Raw genomic sequence first — 14,306 nt, forward strand, 5'->3', positions numbered from 1 at the left:
ACTCACAACCTGTCCTTACAGCTCAACTCCTGCCTGTACCTTCCAAACTTCACAGAAGCTCTCCTGTGAAATTTTTTGCACTAGCGCTCCTCGAAGAATGGATATTGTGGGGACATGGGTTGGCCACAGCCTGGGCAGTGTTTTCAGAATGAAATTTTCGCTCTGCAGCAGAGTGAAAATTTCATTCAGGGAACATCCCCCAGGCTGTGGTCAAGCCATGCCTTAGCAATATTCCGTTGGAATGCTAGGCCTGCAAGTTTCACAGGAGAGCTACTATGAAGTATGGAAGGCATGTTGGGAATTATTGGTGAAAATAAAGCTGTTAGAATGGGTCACGAACCATGCTTGGGTAGCTGAGCTGGTAGATCTCTTTACCATGAAAGACACTGGTCGAGTTCGAGTCTCAGTCCAGCGCACAGTTTTAATGTGCCAGGAAGTTTCAAAGCGATGTTATTTGGAATAGTGCCAATACAGGACATCAGCTGTCTTGTACCCCATAAACTATATACTGATAATTACTTTATCACCTCCTATTTTCTGTAATTTTTAGGCTGCACTTATGTGAAGTGCACACAACATCTTGAAGACATTTTAGTTAAATGAAACTGTCTTCCTGGTATATAATAAACATTCTTTTATCTTGTATCAAAATTATGTATGTCCCTATGTAACAAAGCAGCACTGTAAGATAGATGTCATGTAATTTAGCTGTTTTGTTTGCATTGAGTTGCATATATTTACCTTTTTCATAGTACCAGTATTTATAAATAAATTATTTGTAATGACACATGTAATTCAGGGGTGTTGCACATAGGTATACAGCATGGTTCATGAAGGAGTTACACATTATTCTCACCTGATGGCAGTTGTTATTTGTAGAGCAATAGAAAACACTGCTAAATGAATGATTGAATAGATTAATGAAGAAACCGGTATCATTATATATGTGTCTCATTCCTCTCCACTTCTGCATATTTTGTATCCTATATCTCTCCAAATTTCACTCCTCATTTTCACTGTGCAACACAAAATTCTTTCAAAATATTAAATGTGGCTGCAAAACAGCAGCTGTGTGATTCAGAATAGAATGAAAAATCAGCCAACCAGTTGCAAATAAAGGTTTATTATCCCTTATTCAAAAATTCTTTCCTTAGATGCCCTAAGAGATGATCTTTTGTGTTTTGTTTATTACCCAGTTCACATCTTTTGACATTTCCAATTGGAGTAATTGATCACAGACCATTTGTTTTTCAGTGATATTGGTGTCAATCTCTCAAATGAAACAGTGTTCCTTCCTTCTGCATCAGTGAAGAGAAAAATGATACACGTGGACTTACTGAAATTGAAGGCTAACACATCATTCACCCATGTTGTGTTACGGTTATTACCTACAAGTAATCCAGTAAGTAAATGATTGGTTTGTATTTATAAACAATGGAAATGCCAGATAGGAATACCACCAATGTAGGAAAAGCCAGATTGCTACTTACTATAAAGAAGACACGTTAAGTTGCTGACAGGCGCAATTAAATGACACTTACATGAAGTTTTCAGTCACAGTTTTCATCAGTGACATATTAATGGTGTTTGTTTCTCTTTTGCTTATATACATTTTTGCATCACATGCAGTATACATTTAGAACACTTGTAAACATTTTAAAAACTGCACCAGACTGAGATCAAGCTAGTGTCCATATGCTGTGTGAACTATGCTCTTTTAACTGAACCATATGTGGAAGCTTTTTACACTGACTGGACATTTCACCCTGCTACTGACCATCTTTCTGTACGTCCTGTTAAGTGACAGTGTCATCATGTTTCAAATTCACAGTCTAGTTAATGTCCTGCTACTCTGTAAAGAATGCCAGTTTTAATATAAATCTGTGATAAATGAATGTCAAAATAAATTTTAATGATGTTTGATACTGAAGGGGAGAAACTAGTAACTGAGCAAATAAAAGCAAAAAACTGAAGCAGGTCTGATGGGTACATGAATGAAAAAAATTTAAAAAAACCTTGTTTGAATCTTTGGTAACAGCCTTGCTGCAGTGGATACACTGGTTCCAATGAGATCATCGAAGTTAAGTGCTGTCGGGTGTGGCCAATACTTGGATGGGTCACCATCCAGGCCACCATGTGCTGTTCCAAATTTTTTGGGGTGCACTCAGCCTCGTGATGCCAATTGAGGAGCTACTCGACCGAAATAGTAGCGGCTTTGGTCAAGAATACCATCATAACGGCCGGGAGTGCGGTGTGCTGACCACACGCCCCTCCTCTCAGCGTCCTCTGCTGCAGATGGTGCAGTGGTCGGATGGTCCCCATGGGCCATTTGTGGCCTGTAGATAGAGTGGTTTGGTTGAATCTTTGGCCTTTAAAAGTTCACTCTTCAGGAGAATAGCAAAACTCTGAAACAGAGCAAAAAAAAGTAAGATGTACTGGTGCTTGATAGAGGGGAAATTGCACAATCTACATTTGTACCCTGTCTTATTCACATTGCCACCTTATGTTATGTCAAGGAAGACTGTAGTCTTTTCATAACTGGAAATATGTCCCAATCTTTCTTTGTTTATGATTTATACTAACTGTGCTTTGTGCTAGATGTTACCAGGTGAAATAAAGCCACATATTATTTCTTAAATGTAGAATCACAAGTTTTCTCACAAGACTAAAATGTTGCTGCTTCCTTTGTTTGTTTTGTTAATGGGGGACAAATGTATGACTGTCAAAAGTCATAAACTATGATGAACGCTGCAGATGCAAGCAAAACTTTTTTTAATCTCATGACCTCTTTAACACTTGCATCCCATGCACAGTTTCTTTTAGGAGAGAGAGGGATGGGGGGCACGGAGAGAGGGGAGGGGTGGGAAGAAAAATAATCTTTGGTATGAAAGAAAACATCATTAAATCATTCACAAACAATGGCTCAGGAGAGTCGTGAACTAAAGGGAAAGGTTTGGAAATTATTTTATTAAAAATTTTGAAAGCTGTAATATTTGTCACTTTGTTTGTCTCTTAGACATGCTACAGTTTTTCCTACCAAAACATTATGTAAGTAAACACAACTCTTTTCTGTTCTATTTTTAAAAAAATGTTATAGTGTGAAATTTTCATGCAACTTAAAGCATAGATTATTTCTTTGAATAACTAGGTTTGTATGAAACAGCATTAACTGTGAAGTCCATCATATATTATTAGTATCAAATAAAACTTCTTCATTTTTTGTTCTAACTTTGTTTTGGCTTCCTTTCATCCTTTATTCCTTATGTTATCTCTGTCTTGTCCAACAGATTTCATCTCTCAGCATTTTAAATGTCACCGCTAATCTCTGTATACCCAGAAAGGTATTTCCCCACTACTTTACTAGCATTACAGTATCCCTGGCTTACTTACTGAGATACACTGTAGAACCAAAGAAACTGGTACATCTGCCTAATATCGTGAAGGGCCCCCAGAAGCATGCAGAAGTGCCACAACATGACGTGGAGTGGACTCAACTAATGTCTGAAGTAGTGCTGGAGGGAACTGACACAATGAATCCTGCAGGGCTGTCCATAAATCCGTAAGAGTATGACGATGTAGAGATCTCTTCTAAACAGCACGTTTTGAATTGGAACTGAATTTCATTTGCTTGTAACACGTAATTTTTACATGCATGTGCCTTTTTTAACAAAGTATATGAAGAATAAATGTGAAATTTTTGCAATTAGAGTTTTCATTTTACATTATTTCTTGTTACGTTATAAATGTATATAAAACAATAAAAATTAATTTCTTATTACATCATAAATGGATATAAAGTATATAAAAAATAAAAATTAATTTTTCCAATTAGAATTTTCTTTTTACATTATTTCTTATTACATCTGCTTTCTTATTACTTCATGATTCATTTAGGTCTAGATTATAGGGGCATTTTTAATAAGCCACTGCTTGATGCACTTTATAAAAGTATGGCCCGTCACTGTTTTCATTTCATCTGGTAATGAATTGTGGAAGACAGCTCCGTGGATATAAGGACATTGTGCTGTTAGAGTTAATCTTGTGGTAACCATATGAAAGTCTTTTTTATGCCTTGTTTCATAGTGGTGGATGTCCATATTTCTTTTTGTGATCTTAGTGTCGTCTTTCACTAACATTATAGTTTCTAGTATATACGTGGCATAAACTGTAAGAATATTGTGTCTAGTGAACAGTGTTTTACAAGAGGTTCTTTGTTTTACTTTTGCTACAATCCTTAAGGCTCACTTTTGCAGTGTGAAGACTCTTTTCATATTTGTTTGGCATGTGCTGTCCCACAGTACTATCCCATATGACAAGAAACGGTATAATAACCCATAATATACAGTCCTTAGAGTTTCCGAATTGAAATATGGTGATAATCTTCTTAATACATATAGTCTGGATGTTATTTTTTTGCAGACATGGTCAGCTTGCTGCTTCCATGAGAGTCTGTCATCTGTGTATAGTCCCAAGAATTTACAATCTGAACAGCTATTTGACAGAGTTTTCTTAGTCTCAGTGTTATGCCTGTTTATAGCACTGGGTTTAAAATGAATGTTATTTGTTTTTTCCCTGTTTACTTTCAAGTTGTCTTTTTCGAAGTGTGCTCCTGCCTTTTCAATAAAGCTACGAATTTCTTCGACCAGGCCGGTCTCACTGTCTGCACAACAGACACCAGATGTATCATCGGCATACATAGTGGTTGGTTGGTTGGTTTGGGGAAGGAGACCAGACAGGGTGGTCATCGGTCTCATCGGATTAGGGAAGGAAGTCGGCCGTGCCCTTTCAGAGGAACCATCCCGGCATTTGCCTGGAGTGATTTAGGGAAATCACGGAAAACCTAAATCAGGATGGCCGGGCGCGGGATTGAACCGTCGTCCTTCCGAATGCGAGTCCAGTGTCTAACCCCTGCGCCACCTCGCTCGGTGCATACATAGTGACCAATTGCTTACTGCCTAGAGAACTTGTGAAATCATTTGCATAACATATGAATAGGACTGGACCTAAAATGGAGACCGGGAAAACCCAAAATGTATTTTTCTTATACTTGACCTTTTCTGCTCTCCATTATAATATAGGGTTTCTGTGCACTGTTGCCTGCCTTTTAAATATGTTTCAAGCAATTGCACGAGTTTTCCAGTGACACCATTCTTCGCAATTTTTGACAAGAGTATATTGTGATGTCCTCTGTCAAAAGCTTTTGATAGGTCCAAGAATACTCCTGCCATTTGAGACTTTTCATTTACGTTTTGAAGGACATGGTGAAAAAATTGTACAGCTGTTGACATAGTACTTCGACCCTTCCTAAAACCATGTTGGAAATCCCTTAGTATGTCAGCGTTATTGTAGTGTTCCAGGATTCTTTTTAATATTATTTTTTCTGTTAGTTTGCTGAGTGTTGAGATCAGGGCTATGGGGTTGTCATTCTGTACATGCTTTCTTTCCCCTTTTTTGTGTAATGGTTTAATTACAGCCAGTTTCAACCTGTCAGGGAAGACACCTTCTTCGTGTGTACAGCTTATAAGATGAAGTAGTGGTTTCAAAAGTTCATGTTTGCATCCCTTCATTAGATATGGAGAAATTTCATTTATTCCTGCTGATTTTTTGTTTTTGAACCTATCAATGTGCTGCAAAATATCATAAGCACTTACTGCAGGTAGTGTACTACTGCAGTTCTGTTTGTCACTAGTCATGAATATGTGCTGTTTATCCTGTTTCATACAGACATCATTTTCGACGATGTCTATGAAGTAATTATTGAAAATATTGCTGACCAGAAAGGGATCAGAAATGACATTATTGTTCACAGTTAATTCTACATTATTAATTTTGGTGTCTGTTTCCGTATTTCTTATTTTATTTACAAGTGACCAGCAAGACTTTGAGGCATTATCTGAGTTTCGTATCTCTTGGCTGATTCTTTCTGCTTTTAATTTTCTGACTTATTTGCGGTACTTGTATTTGTACTGCTTGTAGGTTTCTTTATGTATCTCTGAGTCAGTTAGTCTGTGTAAGCGATACATGTTTTCCATTTTTTCTTTTAGATCTTTTGTTTTACAGTCTAATGGCACAGGTTTTGATGTTAAAGGTTGGTTTTTGTGAATATTTACTTTTGTTATTGGCATGGTCCTATTTAGGTGCCCAGTCAGGATTTCTACAAATTCATTCCATTTATTGTTTACCCCATTGGTAGTAATAACTGATTCCTGACTTAAACTAAGTCTTAGCTTGGCAATGTTGTTTGCAGATAGTATTCGCTTGTGCTCACACATTTTTCTTGGTTTGAACTTGGTATTGCATTTTAGTACTAGTGTTTGGCCTAAATGATCTGAAAGGTAACCATTTATTATGTCTGCTGAGATGATATGGTCATAATTTGTAATGATATGATCAATTCATGTAGGTGTGTTAGACATTCTAGTGGGTACTAGTCCAAGAATGTCTTTAGCCCCATAAGAAAGGATGCAATCTGCAAAACACATGCTTTCCTGGTTGTCAAGTAAGGTTTATGTTCAGATCTCCAAGTATGATAACGTTTACATTTCTGCAACCTGACTTTGATTTACTTAGAACGCCATCAAGTGATTCCAGGAAAGCGTCAAGTTTCCACTTGGGGACCAGGTCACCAATTTTTTTAAACCTAGTGCTGGTCTGGAGCAGGTGACAGAGGATTTAGGATCACTTTGCAAAGATTTCACTAAGGAAGACACCGTGGTTATAGTGGGTGGGGCAGGTAACAGTATTGACAGAGATCCTGGGTACAGCATAGAGTGTGACCTGGCAAAGATTGCATCAGCATCGAGGCATACCAGTGTTGAGTTTGTATCTGTTCTTGGGCGCCATGACCGACCTCATTTGAACTCTTCTGTCAAGAGAGTTAATTTGGAGCTGGAACGGCTGCTCATGTCGGGTGCGGGGTCACACATTGGTGTGGTTCATGTTGATTCTGTCAGTAGGTGGGATTATACTAGGCATGGCCTTCACCTCAACAGGAAGGGGAAGGGTAAATTGGCTGGGGAAATAGCAGGAAAGTTAAAGGGGGGAGGCACTGTCATGAGTGGTAAAATACCAGTGGTTATAGGATTCAGAAAAGACCCTTTTTTAGGGTAGGGAGGACAGAAAGAAAACAAATTTTAAGAGAGGTTAGAACTGAGACAAACCTTCAGTTTGAGAAAGAAATCAAAAAACATAATTCCAGCTTATTACATCAACATAAACAGCCATTGGTTAAGAATTTTCAACTGTCAGCAGATATTTTAACTCCATCCAATTTTAAGTCAGTCAATGTGAAATGTCAGCTATCTTTATTGCATCAAAATATTCGAGGACTGAGAAATAAAATTAATGAATTAACTATCTGCATAGATGAATTAGAGTCTTCAAACCCAGCTGAAATAATCTGCCTCTCTGAACATCATGTGACCACTGGTATAGAACTTTTAAGTGTTACAGGGTTTAGGTTAGCATCTCACTATTGTAGATCAGAAATGGAGAAAGGAGGAGTTGCCACATTCATCAGGAACTGTCATAAATTTAAGAACATAGACATTCATAAATTTTGCCTAGAACAGCATATGGAAGCATGTGCAACAGAATTAGATTTTCACAAAAAATCTTTCATAATATTAAGTGTATATCGAGCACCTGCAGGTAACTTTAATCTGTTTGTAAACCACCTTGAAGCTGTACTGGCCCATTTAACAACCAAAAACAAAGAAATAGTGGTTGCTGGTGATTTCAATGTAGATTTCCTTAAAGACTCTCCCAATAAGAACCTATTTGAGTTAGTAACACTATCATTCAACTTAATTCCCACAGTAAAGTTCCCCACTAGGATAACCACTTGCTCACAAACAGCCATTGATAATATCTTTATAGAAAAGTCAAATGAACAAAATTATATTACAAAACCAATAGTCAATGGCCTCTCAGACCATGACATGCAGTTCCTTCTGTTAAATGTTAATACTGAACAGGATATAAAATCTGTTAAATCTGAGCTCAAGAGGGCAATCAGTAAGCCAAAAATTGATTATTTTAGGACACTCCTCAGAGACATTCACTGGACTGATGTTTACAGTGCTCATGGCATGAATGAAAAATATAACATTTTTGCTAATAAAGTGCTTACCTTATTTGAACACTGCTTTCCCCCAAAACTTACCAAGGTTAGAGCAAAGTCTACAAAGAAGCCATGGATTACTCGAGGAATAGGGGTATCTTGTAAAACAAAAAGAAAACTGTATCTGTCAATCCGAAACATTTCCAATGTTGATGCTATAGCACATTATAAGAAATACTGCAAAATATTAAAGACTGTAATACGGATGTCAAAGCAAATATATTACAAGGAAAAGATAGTCATATCAGATAACAAAATAAAGACAATATGGGATATAGTGAAGGAGGAGACCGGTAGAACCAGACATGAAGAGGAACAAATAGCATTAAGAGTAAATGATGCATTGGTGACAGATGTGTATAGTGTTGCAGAACTTTTTAACAAACATTTTATAACTGTTACTGAAAAGATGGGGTTGTCAGGTTCGGTAGATGCTGCTATGGATTACCTTAGACCAGACATTTCAAGTAACTTCCATAATATGAATTTGACCCTCACTACCCCAACAGAAATAATGTCCATCATAAAATCTTTAAAATCAAAAACATCTAGTGGGTATGATGAAATATCAACAAAGTTAATTAAAGAATGTGATTCTGAGCTAAGTAACATATTAAGCTATCTGTGTAACCAGTCGTTTATCAGTGGAATATTTCCCGAATGGCTGAAATATGCTGAAGTTAAGCCACTGTTTAAGAAGGGAGATAAAGAAATAGCATCAAATTTCCGTCCAATTTCACTGTTGCCAGCATTCTCAAAAATTTTCGAAAAAGTAATGTACAGTCGTCTTTATAACCATCTTATCTCAAATAACATACTGTCAAAGTCACAGTTTGGATTTCTAAAAGGTTCTGATATTGAGAAGGCTATCTACACTTACAGTGAAAATGTACTTAATTCATTAGACAAAAAATTGCAGGCAACTGGTATATTTTGTGATCTGTCAAAGGCATTTGACTGTGTAAATCACAATATCCTTTTAAGTAAACTAGAATATTATAGTGTAACAGGAAATGCTGCAAAATGGTTCAAATCTTATATCTCTGGCAGGAAACAAAGGGTGTTATTAGGAAAGAGACATGTATCAAGCTATCAGGCATCATCCAACTGGGAACTAATTACATGTGGGGTCCCACAAGGTTCCATTTTGGGGCCCTTACTATTTCTTGTGTATATCAATGACCTTTCATCAGTAACATTACCAGATGCCAAGTTTGTTTTGTTTGCTGATGATACAAACATTGCAATAAATAGCAAATCAAGTGTAGTCTTAGAAAGATCAGCCAATAAAATATTTGTAGACATTAATCACTGGTTCCTAGCCAATTCTTTGTCACTAAACTTTGAAAAAACACACTACATGCAGTTCAGAACTTGTAAGGGGTGTCCCAAGAGTATATGTCTAACATATGATGACAAGAAGATAGAAGAAGTGGACGGTGTTAAATTCTTGGGATTACAGCTTGATAATAAATTCAACTGGGAGGAGCACACCACAGAACTGCTGAAGCGTCTTAACAAATCTCTGTTTGCAATGCGAATTTTGTCAGACATAGGGGATATAAAAATGAAAAAGCTGGCATACTATGCTTACTTTCATTCCATAATGTCATATGGGATTATTTTCTGGGGTAATTCATCAAGCCAAGCTAAAGTTTTCCGGGCACAAAAACGTGCAGTAAGAATTATATGTGGTGTGAACTCAAGAACATCCTGCAGAAGCCTGTTTAGGGAACTAGGGATACTAACTACAGCTTCCCAATATATTTATTCCTTAATGAAATTTGTCATTAAAAATATATCACTTTTTCAAACCAACAGCTCAATTCATGGAATCAATACTAGAAATAAGAATAATCTTCACAAGGATTTAAAGTCACTTAGTCTTGTACAAAAAGGTGTGCATTATTCAGGAACACACATTTTCAATAACTTGCCAGCAGCCATAAAAAGCTTAACAACCAATGAAATTCAGTTTAAGAGAAGCCTAAAGGATTTATTGGTGGCCAACTCCTTCTACTCCATTGATGAATTTCTGAGGAAAACCAACTGATTTGTATATAAGTACAACATAACTTCTGCACAATTTCAGTGCAGTAATGTGTTCACTGAAAATTTGTGTGTGTGTGTGTGTGTGTGTGTGTGTGTGTGTAAGTATAATCTAACTTCTGCACCATTTCAGTGCAGTAATGTGTTCATTGTAAATAAGTATTACAGTAGTTGTATTACATGTTTCTTATCTTATAAATAAATATAAAACTTTTTTATTTTAAATTCAGTGCAATAGTATTTGTAAAATGACTCTTAGTGTTCATTAAAAAATGACGATCATTCCACTTGGGACCTGTGGAATGGTACATTAGCTTATTTGTTTTAGTTTAAATATTTGTCATGTATTGTTGTTTTTCTGACATGTTCCACATCCTGGAGGACCTCCTCACTACGGATCAATTGGAATGAAAGTAAATCTAATCTAATCTAATCTATATACCTATAACAATGAACAAAACAGTACAAAATGTGAGTTTAAGAGCTGTAATTTCGAAATCTTTGTCAACATTGAATTTTTTTGTCCAAAATACTTTTTCTGTGGCTGTTATTAACTTACATTTTCTCACATAAATGGTGACACCACCACCTTAGTTTTGTGTTATACAGTAGAATGTTGCTAGGTTATAGTCTTCTAATCTGAAATGATGAATGTTGTCTACCGTGTTTTGGTGTTCTGTGACTATTACTACATGTGGAGCTAGCTCTGTGATGAATGATTTAAATGCATCTATTTTGTTTCCTAAACCCTGTACATTATAATGAAGAAACGATAAATTGCACTTGTTTGAACTGAGGTCTGCTTCAGGCATATGTGGATCACTTACACTTGCATCTGGTGTTGCTCTGGTGGAAAGTTTTATTGTCCTAAAAAAAGTCACTTTTGTCTTGCTGATGTATTGTATCACTGACCTGGTATTTCGTGGCTGATTCATCAGTGAATTTGTGATTTTTGTCCTTGAGAGGGATGGCCACTGTAGCATAACACTCTGCATTCAGTTTGTTGTTTACTATTTCTTCAATCCATGTTATAACCAAGTCTTTTCCTAGTTTGTTGAGGTGTAGACCATAGGTTGTGTGGAATCTTCTTCCTATGCCGCTTATGTCCACAAATGTTACGTTTTCGAATCTCAAGCATATATTTTGTATTTCCTTATTTGCTCACCGCACTTCTTCATTTAGACATGACCAATTTGGTAAGTCGTGTCGATGTGGAACTGAGAAGATGATAACATTTGAGTTTTTAAATTCATGTAGCTTCCTTTTGAGTGAAATTATTAGGCATTTCATTTCTTGCTACATCGTTCGTTCCCGCTAAGAACATGAAAAAGTCTTTGTTTTTGATGCTGTTTTCTCAACGTAAATTGCTTGAAATGTTGCACCAGGTTTCACTGTACTAGTAATGCTGTGAATGCTTCTACACTGAAATTCAGATGCTATGTTCCTCCCCTGACTGTCCGCAAACGGGTTTATTTTCCCAAAATTTGTTGGATGGTGATTTGGCCTACCTGAACTTTTGTGTTGCCTGTTGACACAGTTTGTTTCTTGTCATTTGTTCAGAGCAGTCGATAATCCATCTTAAGAAGTTGTTGATTTTGAAACACTGTCGGCAACCACACTCACGGTAGAATTGTATTTTCCCTGAGGTTTAAAGCTTTTTTTTTTTCCGTAGTCTTTTTTCCCATGCGGCTCGACACATTTTATTGTATTATTACTGTATATAATTGAGAGCACTTCGAAAGCATTTTCATACACAATGCTTGCATTGTCGTTACATTTACTATTCACACAATTTTGCAGTTCTTGAGTGTTTTTCTTGTATGTGATTTTAGTCCACTTTTCACTGGCAGCAGCCATGTTTTTCGGAACTTTTTAGAGAATTCGGCTCACTTTTTCTGAGCTGAAATTTCAGAATATCTTCTTTCATAGCACTGATTATAAATTGGAGGCTCGATACACGTTCCTTTAACTTTGTTATTTCGTCCTTGCGATCTGTGCCCAATTTCTTTTTACCGATAGAATTAGCTTTTTTCTGCGGAGAAACATGATGAACTTTCGAGTTGGTGCCCATCTTCTTACAACAACATGGCAAGGCATCCCAGATATGCTCAATAATGTTCATGTCTGGAGAGTTTAGCGGAAGCATTTAAACTTGGAAGAGTGTTCCTGGAGCCACTCTGTAGCAATTCTGGACGTGTGGGATGTCGCATTGTCCTGCTGGAATTGCCCAACTGCGCACACCTCACACCATTACAGAGCCTTCACCAGCTTGAACAGTCCCTTGCTGACATGCAGGGTCTGTGGTTTCATAAGGTTGTCTCCGTACCTGTAAACGTCCATCCGCTCAATACAATGTGAAACAAAACCCGTCCAACCAGGCAACTTGTTTCCAGTCATCAATAGTCCAGTGTCAGTGTTGACGAGCCCAAGTGAGGCGTAAAGCTTTGTGTTGTGCAGTCATCAAGAGTGCACAAGTGGGCCTTCGCCTCGGAGACCCCATATCGATGATGTTTCAGAATGGTTCACATGTTGATGCTTGCTGATGGCCCAGCATTGAAATCTGCAGCAATTTGCGGGAGGGTTGCACTTCTGTCACATTGAACGATTCTTTTCAATCATCATTGGTCCTGTTCTTACAGGATCTTTTTTCGGCCACAGTGATGTCAGAGATTTTATGTTTTACCAGATTCCTGATATTCACAGTACACTTGTGAAATGGTCGTACAGGAAAATCCCCACGTCATCGCTACCTTGGATATGCTGTGTCCCATTGATAGTGCACCGACTATAACACCACATTTTAACTCATTTAAATCTTGATAACCTGCTATTGTAGCAGCAGTAACTGATCTGACAACTGCACCAGGCACTTATTGTCTTATATAGGCATTGCTGTTTGCAGTGCCGTATTCTACCTCTTTACATATATCTGTATTTGAATTCGCATGCCTATAGCAGTTTCTTTGGTGCTTCAGTGTATGCCATATTGTATGATCTCTTCACTATTTTTGTCACTCCAGAAAAGCAGCAGACAGTTAATTTTTATAATCAGAAGTAAAAAAAATGGGAACTAAATTTTGTTTAGTGTGTGATACTTTTGCTACAAAACTACTTCAGCACAGAATACTGAATGGAGTAGTATTACAAAGTCAGTTCACATCTGGTCTCTAACCTGTTACTCCTTTCTGTATGTTTACAAATCCAGGTACTAACATGAAATGTGAAATCAAAATGCAGGGAACTCCTGCATACAACAAGCTAAGCCATTGTTGAATCAGCATTTCTTTCTTCATTAGGTATCTATGAATACACAGCAATAGTTCTGTCTGCTTGCTCTGCAGACACCATGACCTGTGGTTGATTTTGTTTTGGAAAGCAATTTTGAATTTAGAACACTGTTATTTTATACAGAGGATGACACGCGTAAAGCTGAAATACTAAACACCTTTTTCCAAAGCTGTTTCACAGAGGAAGACCGCACTGCAGTTCCTTCTCTAAATCCTCGCACAAACGAAAAGATGGCTGACATCGAAATAAGTGTCCAAGGAATAGAAAAGCAACTGGAATCACTCAACAGAGGAAAGTCCACTGGACCTGACGGGATACCAATTCGTTTCTACACAGAGTACGCGAAAGAACTTGCCCTCCTTCTAACAGCCGTGTACCGCAAGTCTCTAGAGGAACGGAAGGTTCCAAATGATTGGAAAAGAGCACAGGTAGTCCCAGTCTTCAAGAAGGGTCGTCGAGCAGATGCGCAAAACTATAGATCTATATCTCTGACGTCGATCTGTTGTAGAATTTTAGAACATGTTTTTTGCTCGAGTATCATGTCGTTTATGGAAACCCAGAATCTACTCTGTAGGAATCAACATGGATTCCGAAAACAGCGATCGTGTGAGACCCAACTCGCTTTATTTGTTCATGAGACCCAGAAAATATTAGATACAGACTCCCAGGTAGATGCTATTTTCCTTGACTTCCGGAAGGCGTTCGATACAGTTCCACACTGTCGCCTGATAAACAAAGTAAGAGCCTACGGAATATCAGACCAGCTGTGTGGCTGGATTGAAGAGTTTTTAGCAAACAGAACACAGCATGTTGTTATCAATGGAGAGACATCTACAGATGTTAAAGT

General features: G+C 37.4%; 1 protein-coding gene across 1 annotated transcript in view; it reads left to right on the top strand.

Moving 5' to 3' along the window:
• LOC124591983 (GPI inositol-deacylase) overlaps positions 1–14,306 on the top strand; it is a 173,336-nt gene that overhangs the window by 66,938 nt on the left and 92,092 nt on the right. The window contains exon 7 of the mRNA XM_047131785.1: positions 1,255–1,402. Within this exon, the coding sequence (XP_046987741.1) occupies positions 1,255–1,402 (148 nt within the window). The remainder of the gene's footprint in view (positions 1–1,254; positions 1,403–14,306) is intronic.

The sequence above is a fragment of the Schistocerca americana genome, chromosome 2, assembly GCF_021461395.2.
Source record: "Schistocerca americana isolate TAMUIC-IGC-003095 chromosome 2, iqSchAmer2.1, whole genome shotgun sequence".
Lineage (NCBI taxonomy): Eukaryota > Metazoa > Arthropoda > Insecta > Orthoptera > Acrididae > Schistocerca > Schistocerca americana.